This window comes from Lates calcarifer, linkage group LG7_1 (genome assembly GCF_001640805.2).
Source record: "Lates calcarifer isolate ASB-BC8 linkage group LG7_1, TLL_Latcal_v3, whole genome shotgun sequence".
NCBI lineage: Eukaryota > Metazoa > Chordata > Actinopteri > Centropomidae > Lates > Lates calcarifer.
Genome location: NC_066839.1, coordinates 8,853,502 through 8,874,315, shown reverse-complemented (window position 1 = coordinate 8,874,315; position 20,814 = coordinate 8,853,502). Strand labels below are relative to the sequence as shown.

Here is a 20,814-nt window from a genome sequence, read left to right as displayed (position 1 = left end):
TGGTTTTAGGGGAGTAAGGGGTGGGGGGTGGGTTCATCAGGATATCGTAAGAATTGTACTTGTACAATGTCAGCATTGTACTTGGACATTTCTTACAGCTGATTAAGAGATATATAACGGATTGCTGGTTTTACAGTTGCTGATGCTTGTGCAAAATTCTCCTGGAATGGTGTGAGGAATCAACTGATTTTACAGACTCATACCAATGTGTTCTTCCTAATGGCTTTAGCTCATTTACTGTTTTCCTCTCCTCAAAACTACTTTGTAATTGCATGATAATGAAGCTAGAACAATGTGTTTTTCTGAAAACTTTTCTGAGAGAGATGGTGGGAGGCTCTGAAAATCTGAGATCTGTTGTTTGGCAGCCAGCTGTTAAATGCATTTAAAACAGTCTGCTCGCAATAGTATTTTTAAATGATGATAACCCAATTCTGACACGAATAAAGTTATAAAAGCTATGGTATATTTTGGAAAACAGTAGTATAAGATATAAGAGAACATGTAAAAACACTGGTATGGTCCTTTATGGTAGCATCTTTACTGCAGCTTTCATATTCCTTCGTTGAAGACCCTATCTCCATCACTGAAGTCATCTGAGAATAAACAGGCATGCACTGCCTCTTGCGGGAGTGTTTTTTCCCACCAGTCCACAGCTTGATGATTTTCAGTGAATGAATTACTCTCTTCGGGCCCAGAGGGAGCAACTGCTGTGTTAGTGAAAGCAGGCAAAACAGGTAGGTAAAAAAGGAGGATTAGGGAAGGAAGAAAGAAGGAAGGAAGGAAGGAAAGAAGGAGAGGATGGAGGAAGGGAAAGGGAGGGTTGACATGTTACCTGGCTATGACAAACAGCACACAACTGACACCCAAGCAAGCCAGCAGAATATACATCCAGATATCGGGTGAGAGGGGGTTGAGGAAGGAAAAGACGCCGGGGTTGGTGCCGTTGGGCTTGCGGTACAGGATACTTATCCCCAGCGTCATGAAGGGCTTGGAGAAGTCGATGACCTTCTCTCTGACATAGGTGATGGCCAGAGGAGCCACTGCCAGGTCCGCTTTCTGCAGTGAGATAACGGGGGTTGGGTGGGGGAGAGTCCACCAATGAAAAACAACCAATCAAATTAACATCTGATTTCTGTCGACAGTCGGTCTGATCAATATGCACAGGAGGAAGAGCCGTGACAGAGGAGAGAAAATAGCCGGGGTCATTAGTTCAGGTAGATTAGCAGGTAGGATGCTGAGTTTCTCGGGAAATTACAGGTTATGTGTCTGATCCCTCTTATGGTGGTGTCAAAGGTGAGTCACCAAGGCAACAATCTTGGGATTAGATTAATCTGCGACGAATTAACCCTCTGTCCCCTCGAACGTAAGATTAGCCTTCTTTGGTGCTGAGTGCTGGCTCTGAAGGGTTTTTTGCTAACACCTTGAAGACATAACTTACTCTTCCATGGGCTTGTATTAGAGTGTATTTATCCTTGTCTGCTATTTGTTTTAACTAAACTAATATTGATTTTGATAAAAAGTAAAACACAGAAGCTCCTGTATGCTAAAGGCATTTTACTGCATACTTTCTATCATATCAAATCATTTATGTGTACATTAGAATTCTAAAAACCTTATTATCTTAAAGGGAGGCTATGTACATTTTGCTGAACACCATACACTGTGGCCACAAGTGACAATCACAGAATAATGTTGGATGTTAAAACATAGTGATAGTCTAAAGTTTGCTAACATTAGCATCCAACAACTGGTCACACCAAGCCAAGTAAGGCTGTAGCAGCAAAACCCCTGACTGATTTAAACTGAGCAAAGGTGTGTTTCATTACTGACAAAGTCAGCTTTTAATTTGTAAGAGAAAAGTACATTCTCTCTTCTTTCAAATATTATAGTCTCTCTTCAAAACATTACTATTAAATATCCAGTATATTAAAAATATTTCAGTTTCCAATTAAAATCAGCTTAGAATTGACAGTGAGTGCCTTCAAGCAAAAAGGAATAAAGAAATATAGAAAATTTCACTTTGATGTTAGACAAGCTGAAATATTACCACTGAACTGACAGCTTTATGAGAGTTGAGGGACAGTTTTACCCTGGTTTAGATGTATCTGGTGATTTCTCCAAATGTTTTAATTTCCTGTATTTTACCATGTGTAGATTCAGTGTTTATTGACTCACGTGGTCCATGAGCTCCCGCACCATCCCGTTCCATTGGCCTGTGCTCTCATCCAGTGCACCATACTTCCCATCTTCTACTAATCGCACCTCATAGCGGAAACCCAAGATGGCAGAAAGCTCCCTCAGCAGATCAATACAGTAGCCCTCAAAACGGTCGTTCCCATACAGAGGCTTGTCTGACTTCTTAAACATCACGTATGGCTCCTCCTGTACAGGGAGAATAAGTTGGTGTAGAAGTGCAGAAGTGTGTGTGTTATGTGGCATTAGATAAACAGTTGTTTTTTTATCCTGTGTGTATTTGTTGACTGTGTGTGTGTGTGTGTGTGTGTGCTTCTGCTTTCATTTGGTTGTGTCTACCAGTATGGTGGATACACGCAGGGATTTGTTAGCCAGAGAGTCAGTGATGTTGGATGTCTTGCTTTTGTGAGTTTCTGTCATATTCAGGCCGCTGGGAGGATCCCATGTTCCAATCTGTTGAAACAATTCAGTGTCAAGTTTATACCACCTTGTCTTGTTGACAGACAGGAAATAAAATGCTTTGAAGCATCCAGCCCAACTGTTTGTTTTTGTTAAGACTCAGGAGCCACACGGCATCAACGACACAGAGTGAGTGACAAACCTTTTCCAGCCCCTCCTCCTTCAGACTGATGACGTCCAGATCGAAATCTGTTCTCAGTCCATTGGTCTTGATTGAAGAGAACACGTCCTGTCAAACCATCCCAGTGAGCCTACAGACAATAATATACAGCATAATAAACTAAAACCCTGGGCTCTCAGTACAGTCATTCCATTAACCTTAAAGTATCGTCTTTCTCAACAATATCAGTCCAACCTCTAACCATAAAACTTTTTCTTTTCCAATTATAAATTCCGGCTGGCTCTCTCCTCACTGTCTATCTCAACAACATAACAAGAAACAATAAAGCAGCAGGAATAGAAGCAAGCTTGACAGGTAAGACTTCATTATGCATGTGGTTCATTGTGCTTGAAGTTTCACTTCAAAGCCATTGGAGGAACAGACGGGCATGGAGAGCGACAGCAGACACAGGAGGGGGAGGAAGCGCCAGCCACTACAATGGCTCGTTCCGAAAATTACCTGCAATGATACCATCCAGAGAACTTTGTAGAACAAAGCAAATGGCTGACCCTGGCTAGAGTTAAGGAGACACACAGGGGCTTTGATATAAACTTGAGTGGAGATATGCGAGAAGAAAAAGCCGGAGAGAGAGAATGAAAGATCACAAAAAACATGTAGTTACTGCGGATAATGCAGTGGTTATTTAGATTTCAATCTGATAAAGATTTTTGAGAGTGTTGAGATTGGGCGATAAACTTGTTTGGGATGTTTATATGAGCTTTATCATTATCACAATTTTCTAGTAGAGAAGAAAATGCATGCTCTGAAAATCACTCTCAGAATGTGCTATAAAGTTCAGTTAAAGCATTACAGTGATTTACAAAGAAGATGTTTGCAAACACACGACCACACTCATCATCAATATAACACAACAGAAGCACAGCGTTCAGCAGATTCAATAGGTCAGAGGTCAAGACAGAGAGCACATTGATAGCAGGGAAGGACTTGTACCTCTTTGATGAGGCTGATGAAACGCCCTCCAAAGCGCCACGGCTTGTGGCGATTACATTGCAGGGAACTGACGGTGATCTGCTGCGATTGCTGCACCGCCACCGCCACCACGTGCACGGCGTCGTACATCAGTGCCGCATCGGTCTGCGAACAGGAGGGTGATATTATTAGGCATTTTTACAACACCTGTCGATACGTTTGTCCACATGGCCTTTAATCCGTCCATTTGTTCACCTGCGGAAGAGCATGAGAAACCGTGTGTGAAGTCTCGGGTGACTTGCTTTACTCTTTAGTCGGGACAAGAGAACATAAATTAGGAGTATTGCCAGCAGTAAATGCCCTGCACAAATGGCACGGTGTCTCAGCCTGTTAGTAAAAATACCCCACCACTGTCTGAGGCAACGAGAAAGCTCCGCCAGGGAGAGTCTCTCAGTGGAAGGCCGGCTTGTCAACGTGAAGACTAATGGCTCCTGATGGGTGTGCCTGTTCCCCAGAGAGCGAGAGAGAGAACGCAAAACAGGCACCAGTGCAGACGGCACAGCTCTGACTGGCACACCAGTGTAAAATGCTAAATATACACTCAAAGTGTAGCTGGGATACACGGTGAATGGTCATCCATATAACCCCAGTAATAAGTCATCAAAAGGAGCAAAAGGAGCTCAAGCTCATTTCACACGCTGACAAGCTGAGATTTATCTTTACCACTCTGCCTTGACACACATGAATTCCTTTCATGATGCCTGTCCACACAGTTTGAGACACTCCACATTTACCCGGGTCAACACATCACAGCTCAGCTCACATCCTCTTTCCATGGTCCCACACTGGCTGAAATACACTGCGGTGATCTTATTTGACAAGTCCTGGATGACCAACCTGCGAGGGAGTATGAAAAATGACTTTGAGACCACAAAGTATCTGCAGCTATAGGGTCTTTGTGGATGTGCTGGCTGTCAGAGTGAATGAGCCGGGGCTTCAGCACAGCTAGGCGGCGAAGCAGGAGACCACTGTGCTGCTGCTTAGCTCAGATCAGTTCCCTATGTTGTCTCTATAGGCGCAGTGAACCATCCCGTGGCATCCATGTGGGAGAAAAAGGGAGGCATGAAGGATATGGGAGGGGCAAATTATGCCTCATGTACAATTTATTCATATCTTATTTATGGTGGCAGGCCAATTAAAGAAATAAATCTTACAGCCAAGACTGAGGAGGGAGGAAATTCAAGATAGAGAAAGAAGGGAGTTTATGTGTGGTTGCGGCGGTGGGCAGACTGTCAGTTTTCAGCTTGTCCCCGAGCTCTCCCATGCTTTTGGAGTTGGTGGCTGCTGATGTCAAAGGCAGGAGCAGATCAGAGGATGGGAGACCCATCTCTGCGCTCTTTCATCCCCACTGCTTCCCTGGGAAAGGGAACAGCTAGTGCCATATCTGCTCTCCCAGTGCCGACAGTGGTATAATATGTGTGTGTGTGTGTGTGTGTGTGTGCAGATGTGCTAGCGCGTGTGTGGTGGTGTTCATGGCAAACGCTGATTAGGAGAAGAATCTGCCATTCCACTAATCTATTTCTTGAATAGAGGGGAGGATTTTCATACACAGCCAATATCCAAACACTATTTTCTCCACTAAAGGGAAAGTTCATCATGTCCAATCATCCAATTATTGTGTTACCAACGACGTACAAAGGCATGGCTTGGTGGATTGAATCTAGCCTTTTCTCCCGGATGCATTTTTGAAAACACAGCTCAGTCTGAATTCGGAAAAGCTGTAACAATCACATTCAGTTTCAGCCCACTGCATCCCATTTCAAAAGTACATGATTCATTTTGAACTCATTTATTCAGCAAATTCACTTTTTGATTGATTTCAGTTTGGCTGTGACATGGTTGAATTCATGCAATTCAAAAAAAAAAAAAAAACAAACTCTGCTTCTACTCCTCTTTTTTAGTACTCTTCATAAATATCTCTTCACTTCAGTTTTGCATGTGACCTTTTCACTTTCCTCTGGCAATCTTGACTTTTTTCATCCAAATTCAATCAATATCACTTTCATATTCTTGCAGCCACAAACTCTTTATTCAATTGGGTCAAACTACAGCATGTGCTGCATTTCCAATAAGTCATTATAGCTATAAATATACTGTATTTTGTGCTTGAAAAAAAAAAGACAATCTGACAACTTGTTTGCTAAAAACAGACACAGTCTTAAAGTACTGCTTGGAAGTTTATTTTTACTTTTCTTTTCATACTGAATTATGCCCCAGTATAAAATGCAGCTGGGATATTTTAGCACAGCCTTGATGTGTGACAGAAGGCTGATAATTCATTTCATAGAGGCTTAACAGATGTTACCTCCTATATTTGACTTCAAGACACGCTGGGTGTCGAACCGTTTGTTTTTTTTGTTTTTTTTTACCCCTAAACTATACGCAGCACAAAAAGTATCTGTATCAAATTGTTTATTCCGGTACTCTTTAAGTCGGATTTTTGCATCAAAATACAACAAAATCAGCCAGAGGTGAGAGGCTTTCATTTGTTTTCCATGAATATATTTTCTGTTTGTTTTTGTTTCCAGATATTAATACTTTGCAGGAAATTAAACCCTGCTGTGGAATCACTGGAAACAAGTAGGATTATCTCATCCTGTGGTAGATATTTCACATGGTTTGAGGAAGAAAAAGATTTTATGAATACACGCGAGACTGAATTAACTGCTAAAAATGGACATTTTACTGTGCAGTTCTTTGTAGAATGAAGTTAACATTGTTTTAAAAAAAAGACTGAGCAGCTAAAGATGGAGTTAAGCAGGCATTTAATATAATATGCATTTAATATGCTACAATAAATTTTGTAAATGAGAGAGACTGCTTTATGATGACTCATATACAGTATGCGTGCAGTATCCTGTTTCAAAATGAAGACTTTAAAAAAGCCTTATAACATACTACACTGACAGTTTTACAGTGATAACAATATATATTTGCTTCATCAGCAGCTGTAAAGAGTTTTTTTAAAGAGACAGGAATTTGTTTATTATAACATAAAGATCGATTTGGCTACAAGATAAATCAGTTTATTTGGGAACAGGAGTTTATTAGATTTTATACAGTATAAACACAGTTGTGTGTGAGTGGGTTTGCACTCTGAGGCCAAAACAGTCCACTGAACCGCCCCCCCATCAGAGTCTTTGTTTGAATGACTTATGTCATTCTGTTAGCTTCTCCTCCGACCTAACAACCATTCCTGGAAATATTTCCCCCATCTTTTAACTTCTGATTGCCATGATTTATCAAATACTGCCTGGTTCGAATGATTTATATGGCAAAGATCTTTTTCCTACTTGCCTTTGGAGCAGAACAATTCCTGAAAATCCCTTTGTGATGGAAACAAAAAGAGGCTGGCATCGAGTGGAAGAAGGAGAGATCAAGGGGGTGGGTGGAGGAGCTGGGGGGTGGGAATGTGAAATGATGGCTCACAGTTCTGGCAGATTGCATTCAATTTAAAAACAATCCAAGAGTGATCTTGATATTTATTTCAGAGCCAAGCACGGGTCCTGTGGGGTGTTTTAAGTGCTTTAAGTGAAACCAATCTCGAACCCCTGGGACTCTCTAGACAGAGAGGGTAGAAGGTTTCAAACAAGATGCCCAAAACCTTTGTTGCCTTGTCTTTTTCACCTCTCTGTCCCTCTCTCTCCCACTCAAACAACCATATAACTGAAATCGCACAATCCCCTTCTGCTTCAATAAATGCGCCAGTCTAGATACTCTTCTCCTTCATGTAATGACTCACATTTTTTCCCACACCTTACATCTTCTTTTCCGGCCCTTGATGTCTTAGTTCAACTTTGCATTTTCTCTCTCTCATAAACATGATACGTGAGGAACATACAAATATTAGCACCCATGTGGGTACCAATTAGCCAGGTGTGTGCACGCTACACACACAGGAAAACACGGACGCGCTCAGACACGGTGACAAACTTCGACTCACAGGCTTCCCGGAGGCATGCCTCATTTGTCGTAGTTGCATGCGGTTTCCTCATTTAGAACAGGTGAACTGCGAACTCTGCCGAGCTTGCTGCTGTGTGTATGTCTATGTGTATTTGCACAAATATATTCATTTTTACCGCATCAGTATTCACCCCAGCTCTCCACCTGCGCATAATTCCATAATTCCTCTGATAATGTAGCACCCTGAAAAACGACATCTCTCTTTCTCTTCTCACCTCTTCTCAATCATTCATCCTTTCCCCACCATTCCTCTTACCACCCATCCAAACACACATTACTACCGGTCTGGTGATGGACGTGTACTGCGGCTGCTTGTGTACAGTGGAAAACCACTGTTTATACATATCGCATACATCTGAGCAGCCCTAATGAGATTAGCACTGACCTGCTATTCACCATGCATGGCTGGGCCGCAGCTGCCAAGCTACAGAGCAGCAACTCACACTATAAGTCACAGAGATACTGTATGCACTCTCATACACACACACAGACACACACACAGATACATACTGGCAGCATTGCCATCAGCATCAGAGTCACAATGTCAGCGGGGGAGAGAGAAGCTTGATTGTTTTCTCGGAGCTGAAGTCACTATGCCCTCAGATCACAGACAGACCCATGGGGTTTGATGATTTGATAGAAGACGGAGGTAATTATTCATTTCATCCCATAGTTTATATGTATTTGTGCTGCTTCACTGCACAGTCGGTGCAAGTATCACAGCCACAAATTCTGCTGTCAGAAGAAGTGCTGCCTCTCTAAACTTTATGATTTTTAGCAATTAAATCTTCACTCAAGCAGAGACTTATGTAAGAAATACACCATTGAATTACAATTTCTGCTTTAATCAAGATACCACCCCCACTGACTGACTTACTGTAGCCTATTTGTTTTATCTGCCAAGATGAAATTCTCATGAAGGACATGGACACCGATGGGAAATGTCTGTGCATAATTAGTGAAAATTTTAACTTCAGCAAAAAAATATGTTTCCTCCCAAAGACGCTTATTCACCCTCTTTTTGAGAAGTAGGTGAGACAAGCACTCTCTCGCCTGTCTGTGCAATATGAAGCTGGAGCCAGCACCTGGTTAACTTAGCTTAGCATAACGACCGGAAACAAGGGAAACCAACAGCCTGTCCCTGTCCAGAGGACACACACACAAAAAAAACCAAAAAAAACAACACACTGTGGTTTTACTAAAAGTTACGTTCCAGATTTTGCACAGGTTAAACAGGGAGATATAACATGTTAATTTGTGAACCTTAGACATGCTCGTAGGCAGATTTTGTTACCTTTGGACAGAGCCAAGCTAGCTGTCTCCAGTCTGGTAACTGGGCTAACATCTCCTCGCCCCAGTTTCTTTCCGATGAAACAGATATAACTGTGGTATACACATATTTCCCAGAATTGCTGAACTATTCCTTTAAAGTCGAACGGGTATACATCTTACAGATGTTATTTTATATGATTCCTGATATCTCAATAGTCTCAACATTGTTACGTTCTTACTGCTTTTATTTCCTTTGAATTAGTGGAGTACTTTTGATCCTCTTTACCTGTATTTATTCAGGAATTTAAGATTAAGCCTTTACTACTAAATTCTAATGTTTTTTCTGTATTTCTGGCACTGGTGCGTTATATGAGACCCTGGGCAAGGGAACTGTATCAGTGCGTTGAGAATTTTTCACTTCTGGTGCAAAAACGAAAAGATGAGAGTTGAAAAACACTGAAATGTGACATATATGATTTATGGGGTATATTATGGCTGTTTCAGGCTTCCTAGCAGAGAAGGGAGAGCAGGCAGTGTCGGATCATTTTGCTGGGGAGGAAAAAAAAAAAGCCCTCAGGTGACTGAGACTCAGTGTAGTGTCCTCTCTCTCTCTCTCCCTCTGTCCGTAACTTTTTCTTTCTGTCTACATCCCTTTCCTTCTGATGGCCCCAGTCCCTCCTCAGTCCCTCCTCTGTCCACATCTGTCTTCTCCCCCTTCATCCCTTTTGTCTTTCTTTCAGCGTATTGCCACCGCCTTTGCCCGTTGCTCTCTCCAGTATTTAACTGAGCTGTGCGTGAGTGCTGCTCAGAGTGTAGGTATATGGGGGGGCTTTGCCAGTGCCGTCACCGTCATTTTTCCTCTTTTCCTTTTGTGCGTTGGAGGTTTAATCCCTTTCTCACATTGCATTTCCACATGCTGAGGCAACAGAGAAGCCTTGTTGCGTTTTTTTTAAATGAGGTTTTTGTCACAGGCAAGTAAGACTGGCTTCCTCCGACGAGGACCCCTGGGTAACAGATCCATTGATGGTGCTGGATTTATGTGAAAGCACATTCATGGCTTTATTGTAGATTTTAAGTGCACTTTAAAGGGGGATAAAGAACTACACTGCAGAGAATTTTGGTTTAAAAGAGAGGGCCCTGTGGGAGTGATGAGAGTGAGCAGAACTCTGTTTGATGTATGTCTATATAGCCTACAGTATATTTATTCAGTATTGATGGCGTGTTCTTAAAGTTCCCTTATCAAAAACCAACAAATGCTTTCATGTTGCAAAACCTCCACTCTGACCTTACGTTGTACTTTTATCAATGTCTAAGTGATCTTTCTGTTTCAAAAATAACTTGTTACATCACTATAACCTTACAGTTTTCCCTGTAATACTAAAATAACATATTTGAACTTGGAGAAAAAAAGTCAGAAAGGCAGAGACACTTCCTGACCTTGTGAAACTTGGAGAACAAACAATTTGTTTACATAGCTAAATGAGTAAAACTGTTCAAACATGCACAGACTGCTCATGCTAACTACCTAGTTCATTTTTCTGTTTGTTCCAAACAAAACACTGGCGCCCCTGCCAGAAACACATTTGTGCATACCAGATTTTCCCCATTCCCACTTTTAGACGAAAAGCAGAAAGCGAAAGTAATAACTTTTGAACTAAATGCTAACATCAGCATACTAACGTGCTCACAATGCCAGTACTGATATAAGCACAATGTTCAACATGTTCACTGTCTTTAGCATTTTAGCATGGTAACATCTGCTAATTAGCATGAAACACAAAGTAAAGCTGAGGCTGATTAGAAGTGTGATTAGGTTTGTAGGTATTTGGTCGCACAGCAAAATACTGGACAAATTCAAAATCTGACCTGCTGTCAGATGAAAAGTCACAGGATCACCCAAGTTACTACACTTAATTCGGAGGGATGTTAGTACCATATTTCATGACATCCAGTAGTTAATGATGCAACCTTATGGTATAAGGCTAGAGGAAAGGTCAAGGGAATTCATCCTCTGGGGACTGTGAATATTTGTAATGTTCATGGCAAACCATTCAGTGGTTGTTGAGATATTTCAGCCTAGATGTTGTCATCCCTTGAGCCATGCCGCTAGTGTGGCTAAAAGTGTCACAGATTGTTGCTGTAAGTGACTGCACACGAGTAAACCAATATGACATGTGCCAAACTAGAGGCTGTGAATCCTCAGAGCAGTGGTGTCCCACCAGACCCTTCAGGCAACAGCATGCTGTTGGCAGCACTGTCCACTTCAGAGTCCACCCTAATTAGCACCACGCTGCCTAACCTACATCTGATTAAGTGGCTGTTTAACATGATGGCCTTTCCTCAAATTTAATCAGCCACCAGCCAGGTTCAGCTAAAGGAGCCAGTAGGTGCCCAAACCGCAGGTTTTTCCTCCCCTTAATTCATCAGTTGTAGTGTCCAAAAATTCCACAGTAACAAAGCTTTCACAATTCAAACCCCTGAAAAATTAAGCCAAGACATGGTTTGTGATTAAATGATAAGTCACTTAAGAGCTAAACTTCATCGGCAACACCCATGAGTTAGAGCTGGACTCTACAGAATGGAGGAGGAGAGGAGAGTTTGTTGGAGGGCTAAACAGTCCTTCGCATTTCACTACCATCTGGTAGAGAGGATGCAGGCAGTATGGAGGGAGTCCACACTTGATTTATAGTGTAAACAACACAGGCAGTGTTAATTACATCTGGGTTGCTGCTAAACAGTGGGCATTTTGTAAGGGTCTCTCCAGAATACCTGGGTAGAATGATGCTATCAATTTCAAAAAATGTGTACTAGCAACATCTTTTGTTTACTGTATGCTGATATTTCATGGGAATAAGCACAGACTTATTATTTTAAAACTGCAAAAATAAACATGAATTGCTCCTTGTTTTCCCACATGTGCCTAGAAGAGACATACATTTTGCATGTTGCTCTACAGTTAGTTATTTCGTTTGTACAGGACTATACACACGCATGTACAGGCACATTTCTAGTGGTGGAGAAGCACTCATATCCTTTGCATACAGTAAGTAACTGTCTTGGAGAGGTGAAGCCCCTTTCACACTGTTCTATGGTTACAATGCCAGGAACATTATTACTGACGCATTAATGTTTAAGTGGCATTTTAATGTTGTTGCTGGTCTTGGTGTAGCTAATTTAGGTATTCTATATACTGCTGGATAGTGTAATGCGCTGCATAACATTGCATCATCATTTATATTCATTTTAGGTTTTTATCCTAATTTTAAAAAGTATAACTATAACTGCACAAATAAATGTAGTGAAGTAAAAAGTACATTATTTCCACCTGGTTACATACTGTATACCTTATGCTCTTTCTTCTTCTTTCTGAACATACTGTACAGTATATGTGTGTGTATGTGTGTAGGGGGATGACCCATCTCTAAAAGGATGATAGCTTGCCAAGAGATCCCAAGGCCAGCCAATACCCCTGAGCATGAGTGTGACCATGACACAGAGCTCCTGCTGCCTGCACCAGTCTCCAGGGGCTGATTGTGTGATAGTGATCTGATGATGGTTGTAGTCGCTGATTGCACAAGCTTTTATTGTCCTATATAACATCAGCAGGCGCCTCGCTTGCATTATACTGTCGAGGAATGTCTGTTGTGCACGTGCGTGCACTGTACGGTTTGTGACTCTCAGGAGGGTATTGTTAGAGAATCTGTTTAGTGGTGTTTTTTTGGTTTTTTTTTATTATTATTGTTTTTTTTCTTATTGTATTGTTCTAGATTCTCCTTCTTCTGTTTTTGAGATTTGTTTATTAGCATTTAAAGACAATAAACAAAAGAGACATTAAGGTAAAATGTGTTAGAGGGAGCAAAAATCAAAGGAAAAACAGATAATACATCACTCTTTTTAAATTCCTCCTCTCCCTCTGCCTGTTCTCGCTCACAAAAGGCTTCTATGGACCGAGGGAGCACTGGTGCTAATAATGTTGATGCTGTGCCAAGCCCAGCTGGTGGTGCCCGGCACAGGGCATCGAGTGTCTGCTCTCCACAGTTGCTGTCTTTAAAAGGCTCTCTCCTCTGCCAACTGGGATCAGAGGGAGTGAGATCACACTGCTGTAATGGACGCAACCAACCTGTGAATCTGTGTGGAGCTCATTCTGTTAGCTTTCTCCGTCCTATATCAAATACAGAATTAGAACAACACGTTATTCTGTGTAGCTGGAAAAAAGGTGGTTTGTCAAAGCACTGCAGAGCATGCTGCAATGACACCTATTTAGAGCCTGACATATACCAACACAGTACTCCACATATTTGAAAAAAAATAATCTATAATATATAGGCCGATATTTATAACAATTTCCTTATAGCCTTTAAATGGTTATTAAAGAACTGTAATCAAGGGTTTGGACATTTCTGTATTTCAGTTCCTTGGCACATACAATATGTTGCTACTAACATATCTGAGATAAGCTCAAACTGCCCAATAGCATCAGTTGTGCTGTTGCATCGATTGGCCACTGAACTAAACTGAATCTGCAGCACAGAACTACTCTGTGCGGGTATTTAGTGTGAGCACATCCAATTTACTGTAGGACTTATTTAAGCTGCAGGGTAAAGACTGAAGTCAGTTTTGAACAAATAAAAGGATTCCCCAAATGCTGAATTTAATTTCCAGTAAAGTTTATTTGTGCTGTGATTCATATCGGGCAAAATTACAGTTTATGTCCTCCATTCAATATTGTATTGACTGGGGAGCACCAAATTTGGCTCAGCACCCATACTGAGTACCCTCATTTGGTTGAAATGCTGTATGAATGCAGCTCACGGGGGAGAGGGATCCATGTGTCGGTATTCTCCTCCTATTGTCAGATTACAGGCAGCCATGTGCTACCCTACAACAAACCCGCCAGCGAGGCCAAACCCAGAGCCAACCCCCCCCCTCCTTCCCCTTCAGAGCAGCCATTAAACATGGGGAACTGAATCAGGCGTCTTACGGTGTACACTCAGCGTGTTTCACACTTACATACAGAACAGTGCAAACACACGCTTTTATGTAAACATGCATGGCAAAACACCCTGTAACCAGAGCGTAGCTGCCACCTAGAAGGTTCCTCCATCCCGCTCTCAATGTGTGGGCGGCTCCCACTCTTCTCCCAGCAGTCCTTGTTAATGCAGCAAGGTGTCTGTTCTCCCCCTCTGTCTCCCCCCCCGTGCATTTCTCAGCAAACCTGCTCCCTCCTGTTTTACCTTCCTTTTCCATTATCTGCTCACAGTATCCACAATTCAAGCCCAAACAGAAATACAGTACACTCAACTCAAAATATAATCACTGTAGGTCTCACAGTAAATATACTTCTCATATATTCAGATGAAACCTACTGTACTAAAATTATGTTGAAGGTGCAATCTGAGAAATAAAAAAGTAAAAAAAAAAAAAAAAAAAGTCATCATAAAAGTCAAAACATCACATTAAAATCTGCTCATATAACAAGTGTATTGTAGTAATACAGTTCCCACAGTTATGCTAGCTCAGTTCAGTTTCAAACGACACATGCATCATCCACTGGTGGAAGCAAACACACCCTGAGAGGCAACTCTGTCACAGAAGCAAAAGACAAAGAAAAACCTGTGTAATGTTTTTACAGTGCAGCCAAGCAAACTAACAGAGAAGATTCATTGTGTCACTCTGAATCAATATATAAATCTAATGAATAAGTCAACCAAACTTATGATCAAATGTTGTCGTTCACATTATATAAGATGCATGCAGGCTGTGGATTTTGTTTTCAGAACAACACCCAGGGGCCGTTTCACAAAAGCAATTTGCAAGTCCCGCTTACACGCTGGCTGCAAATGGCGGCAGTGTCACGTTTCGCAAATGACTGTCACTCAATCCGCGAGTTCTACAGGGCTTTTACATGCACAGGCACGGGTTTCAGGTACGGAGTTTGCTTTGATACGTGAAATGTGTCAAAATTAACAAGGGGAGGGAATTATTTCATGTTGCAAATCGCAGTTTTCATGCTGCAAATTAGGTGAAATGGAACCCAGTCTGTGCATGCATCATTGAACTCCCTCTGTGTGGGTGTGCAATTTGTATCCCGTGGGGGGGAAAGGTGGACTGCCATTAACAACTTTATAGGGATACAGTTATAAAATGCAAAAAGCTTTTGCTGAAGAGACAACAGCATAAACAGCATTATGTAATGAAAATCTTCTCACAGGAAGTGTGGAAAATATACCAAATTTTTTATTTCTCTTTCATCATCCATATGTCACCAAAGCTTACTTTCCTTGTGTACTGTGTGCAGCTAACAGCAGTTCTTTTATGATTGTACAGCTTTTTAGGAGGAAGAGAAAAGGCAATTTACAGTCCTGTGTTAGAGGCAAATGCTGTGTTGTTTTTTTTTCTCTTTAAATCATTGTCATTAGCAATTATTTACAGTATCCTGAGAAAGTTTGCTGAGCATGCATGTTCCTGTGCTGATTTGAAGTTAAGTTTCCTGCTTGAGGATGTCTGCAATAGCTGCTGACGGAAAGGAAAAAAAAAACATTGCCAAACCTGCTCACATTTCTTAACTGGTTTGGAAGTATGTTAAGTATCTTCATGCATTCCTTGTTCTTCCAATTCATTTAGCCGGTGTTAGTCTAGCATGCTTTTAATACTGTCCCATGTGAACTAAGAGAGCAGCCCCATTATGTCATACACATTACCCAAACAACTGCACTCTATTAATAACAGAGTCATTATTGTGAGCTATTACACCAGAATTTTCAATTGTGCTGATGACACTGGAGAACATTCAGTCCTCTGTTGTGGTAATTATAGCTCAATGAAATGTAGACATAAATGAAATGATGCAGATGTAGAAAATATCTGGGCCTAAAGCCTCAGTGAGGCGTACAACTGGGAAACACTTTATTTTTTTTCTTTCCTCAATTAAATCCAAGTATATACTTAGTTCAGTGAATGGGGATTTAAGAGAATTCAAATTACAACAAAGCATTAAAACCAAATATCCCATTAGCTGCAGGCAATAATTATACACAGATGGGACAAAAATAATGATCAGATTAAATGCGAAAATAAAAATCTAATCTGTCTATCTATCTATCTATCTATCTATCTATCTATCTATACACAGGTTATAGGTCTCTAACTGCCGTTATTCACACAAAAATGGAGAGTGACAACAATTTGAGTAGTAAATTACTCCAGGGATGTGGTTAAAGACTCGACAGATGATGAAGCAGACGATTTCACCAGCACTTGCGCGTCCGCACACAAATGAACTGGACTAATTAGCATCTCCGCTCTCATTATGCATCGCTCCGTGTCAGCGATACCTCTGACAAACAGAGTTAAGAGGCAGAGGCCGAGCGTGTTTGTGTCTGCGAGCCTGCCTTGGCCGAGGAGGGACTTCTCATTATGCGTCCTTCCCTGAGACAACGCTCGGCCTCACCCAAGGCACTGAGTGTCACTGTGATTATACACTACCCCGCATTAATGCGAGCCTAGTGGTGTGAGAAAACATCGCATGCACCTTTCGACGCTTGCACCCCCCACCCCCCAATCTCTCCCGCCTGTTTTCCCCCCATTTCCTCGCGCTTATCATCAACCCCCCTCCTGCCGCCACCATTTCACCTAACTGCACTTTCCTCCTCCTCCTCCTCCTCCTCCCATCTCAGTCAATCAATCCTTCATGAAATCACAAGGTGACACGGACGGCGTTGTCCTGGCAACCATCGCTACACAACTGTTGCCTGGTCACCGAGCACAAACAAGCCCAGAGCCCAGCACGGTTTCTGTGTGTGGCGGAGAATGACAAGGTATGAGGGAGAGGAAATAAAAGGCTGGAGGGAGGGTCGGGGGTGGAAGGTCACGCAGTGGCTGCCGCAGCCCTCCCACACTTTAATTTAATGATACCCTTCAAGGTGGCTTCTCTCCCCGGAGTGCTGTAGCATAAATGTCGGGCAAATCTACAAATTAATTAACCACATTTGAGTTGCAGAGAAACCAAATATTATTTTAACCCATGCATTTGTAATGTAGGTAGAAGCTATTTATTAAACACCCGCAGAAGTGTTTCTCGATTATGCCTTCATTATACCATTAAAATGACAATGTTTTCATATTCACGCTTCTATCTCTTCACTCGTTATAAAGAATCCTCTTAGGGTGGAACACTCTAAAGAATAAAATACATCAGAGCCGGGATTTATAAATAGCGTACTCTAATGAAGTACTTTATCAAGCTTGCACGAGGCTTTGGACGTATTATTTATTATTTAACGGTGGTTCTAGTCCAGTGAGATATGTCAATATGTAGTATAGGATCTGACAAAATGATTCATGCAATGCTAATTAATCAATTCAACATTCACCACTAATATCCATTAATTTCCGGTGGAGGGGAAAAAAAAAAACCAAGTGATTTAACCTCTTTGTGCAGTGCATTAATCTTTTTTGCATACATAACCACTTTGCTTGTTTTCCTCCATTCCAGTGCCACACGGGAAAAGGATGCACATACAATATTAGTGCTTGTGGGGAATAAATTATGATATTTCTATATTTACAGCAGTGCGCACTGCATGTTTCAGACATGATCTTATATTACAGCAGACTTGTGGTATATTTACGTGGCTTTATTTAGCCAAGTGAAGTTAAAACACATTTATTTCCATGACTGATGTTGTTTGTTTTCATTTCTGATTGTATGCAAGAGTGAATTAAGGCTGAGACTGACATATGAATAGGCAGCATACACCGTGTCTAATTTGAAGGCTTGTCTTTAAGTCTTTGATGTAAAGACACCTCTTTCATTACACACATTTCTGATGGCAGATCTTAAACCTGCCAAGAAGAAAAGAAAGACCGGATGAAAGAAGGTTAAAAAAAAAAAACCCAAAAAGGTGTTTGTCTGCAAGGAAGGTGTTGCGAGGGAAAGGAGGGAGTGGGGGGCAAATTGACTGTTTACAACAAGAGACACAGAGAGGGACCTTGAATGTCCATGACGAGCTCCATTCCCGTTTTCACTTTCAAATCACCTTATCCCATGCTTTTTTGGATGGCATCCTAAAAAACCAAGGCCATAATTTCCATCCAATTTGCTCCCTCTCTCTGCACGAACACTGACAGATTGTCATATTTTGGCCACGCTCCCAGAGGAGAGTTGTGAGAGGCAGGAGGGCAGATAAACGGCTATTACCATTCACACCGGCTCATTACTGAGCATTTAGACCCAGCAGCACCAACCCAAAAGCTCCACACGGAGGGCGTTCATCGCTGCTCCCGTGCCCGCCCCAGGAGCCCTGCACCAAGGTAGTTGTGATTGACAACTGGTGCCCACTCATTCCCCCTGAAAGCCACTGCATATTTCAAAGCATTGATTTATTTAATCTGCCATCTTGTATAGCTTCAGTTTATACGAGCACAAATGCCTTCAGCACAATACCCCCATATAGGTGCAGTTACATTACATATGGTTTCCAATTTATTGGGCCACTTGGAAACACAGGAATGAAGCACAGCTATAAGCATGTTTTTTTCATGTACAACATAACATGTGCATCATGTAAGCAGCCATAAAAAAGCCTGGAGCCTACCGTCATGAATCCATCCAGCAGGCCTGAGTCCGGTTTAGGCGGGGCTTGTAGTCGCTCCATTGACCACTTCTCGATGATTGACGACACCTGAGAATTTTCTGTGTTGAGGATGCGGAACCCTGTCATGTTGACTCCACTGTAACGATACGGTTCCATGTCCAGGGCGAAAAGGTCCTGGAAGCATAAAGATGAAAGTCTAGATATGTTGATGAGCTGCGAGAATAATTAATTTATCATCTCTGTTTGTTCACTGATGCTATTTTCATAACATCTCTCATCCATTTGAAAGGATTATTTGAGTGGCAGCTTTAGCAAACGGAGTGAGAACAGAGGAGTGCAGTTGAAAGTATTTCAGGAGGTATTTTATCTCATGCTGAGGCAGTAGCCTTGATTAAGGCAAGGCTTTCAAGGTTACAGGCAGGCTTTTGGTGGACTGCCATCTATCATGTGGAAGTGAAAGGACAACCCAATTGTCCTGCATACAGCATGTCTGGCACCTAACCAGGCAGATGTCTCTGGGACGCAACAACACAGTTGACAGAGCAACAGCAGGTGATGGACGCAGAATGGGGGTGCCATGGTCAATGTTTGCTGTCCTATTCGGAAAGCAGCATGGATGGCTTGGTACCAGTATACAGCAGATTTGGCCAGCACAGTGGCCTCCTGCAACCTGCCAAACACTGGCTGATGTTAAAGTAGGCATGCTTCCACCTCGACAAGCGGCAGCAGCATGCCACCGAAAAACACCTATAATCACTATTCTCTTTCCCTTCCCAATGACATACCTGCTGTCACTCACTCCCCTTTCATCTAGTCCGATAGTATATGTGGGCACATGAGAGATAGCTGCACGTCCTGCGCACTGGAAAATGTCTTTTCAGGTCAGTTTTTTTCCTCCAACCTTTCCCTCAGCCTTTGCAATTGTGCTCCAAACAACACAGCATGCCATTTGTTTGTTAGAGCTATAATGGACCAAATGGGTGACAGCCTCATCTGCTCAGGGCTATTATCTGAGCTCTCAGTCTTCTGTTCTCTGTGCTCAGTGAAGATGTGCTGCTTTTCCTCTGGAGCGTAGCAATCTTTGTAGTGGCTAGATCAAAGAACTTTGGAGAACTTCAATCGGTGCCAGAGTCAGAATAAAATATATCCAACTGCTTTTGTTTCCTATACTCAGGGTTGCGGACAGCCAGCCGGGGTGAAGAGGTTGGTGCATAATTTAGGAAATAAACGGGACGTTAAACTTTTGCAACTGATACTTTAAATGCAAATGGTACATTTATAATCAACTACATGACAATGAGTCGTCTTTTCAAGGCCATCTATTTCTATCACCACAAAGTCGGGGCTGTAGTTCAGGTTCAAAATGCTGCACACAAAATGAAAATAATAGGATGTTTTTCTTTTGACTGGCTCCTGGTTGAGTTATATTTAATTTTGTTCTCAGAGAAGAAAAACTGCTATCAGACGCTCAGACAGATGGATGAATCTTTTGCCTTGCGACAAGCAAAACTGGCGAGTGTTTACACTGCAATAAGATCTGAAAAAGAAAAGTATTCAAACCACACACATTTTCAAGTGGCTGGAGCTGTGCAAAAAAATGTAGTAAACAACATATGTGACTGCATTTTTTCAACATACAAGAAGTGCAAGTGTACTTACCAGGGTAGTAAAAATATAATGGTAGTACTCTGTCATCATACCCATAGCCAGGGCCTACAGGGAGAAAAGCATAGCAGGTAGTAACTAAAAATCCAAAATTAATATCTTAATTGGCTTATTATTCTATCTATTTAACTTTATTTAATCTGTATAGTCACTCTAGTCATATTTCTTTCCTAACCACAAAGGCAGCTGCGAATTGAGATTGGATAATATCTAAAGCATTCTAAATTGGTGCTAATGACTGATTAATCAATTTGCAGACTTAATATCGCACCTATACTGAGATTCACACAAGTAGTAATGTCTTAACTAATCTTCCTCTCCACAGCCAGACCGACACCTGAAAGAGAAATCCAAATAACACATCTAAAGCTTCTTTGCCTGTTTTTTAAAAAAGGATTTAAGTAGATACTTTTCACACAAAATGTGTTGTTTGTAGTGGTATGATTTTGTTTATTTCACAGCTCCGTCTCAATGTGATAGTGAAAAAAAAAAAAAACATATAAACCTTCTCAAATT

At 41.6% G+C, this 20,814-nt stretch overlaps 1 protein-coding gene across 1 annotated transcript in view; it reads right to left on the bottom strand.

Annotated features, from left to right (window-relative positions):
* Positions 1 to 20,814, bottom strand: part of LOC108895996 (glutamate receptor ionotropic, kainate 2-like) — a 56,043-nt gene that overhangs the window by 12,429 nt on the left and 22,800 nt on the right. Inside the window, 8 exon segments of the mRNA XM_018695014.2 lie at positions 833 to 1,056; positions 2,176 to 2,382; positions 2,533 to 2,646; positions 2,795 to 2,863; positions 2,865 to 2,903; positions 3,764 to 3,907; positions 18,634 to 18,807; positions 20,293 to 20,346. Of these exon segments, the coding sequence (XP_018550530.1) occupies positions 833 to 1,056; positions 2,176 to 2,382; positions 2,533 to 2,646; positions 2,795 to 2,863; positions 2,865 to 2,903; positions 3,764 to 3,907; positions 18,634 to 18,807; positions 20,293 to 20,346 (1,025 nt within the window).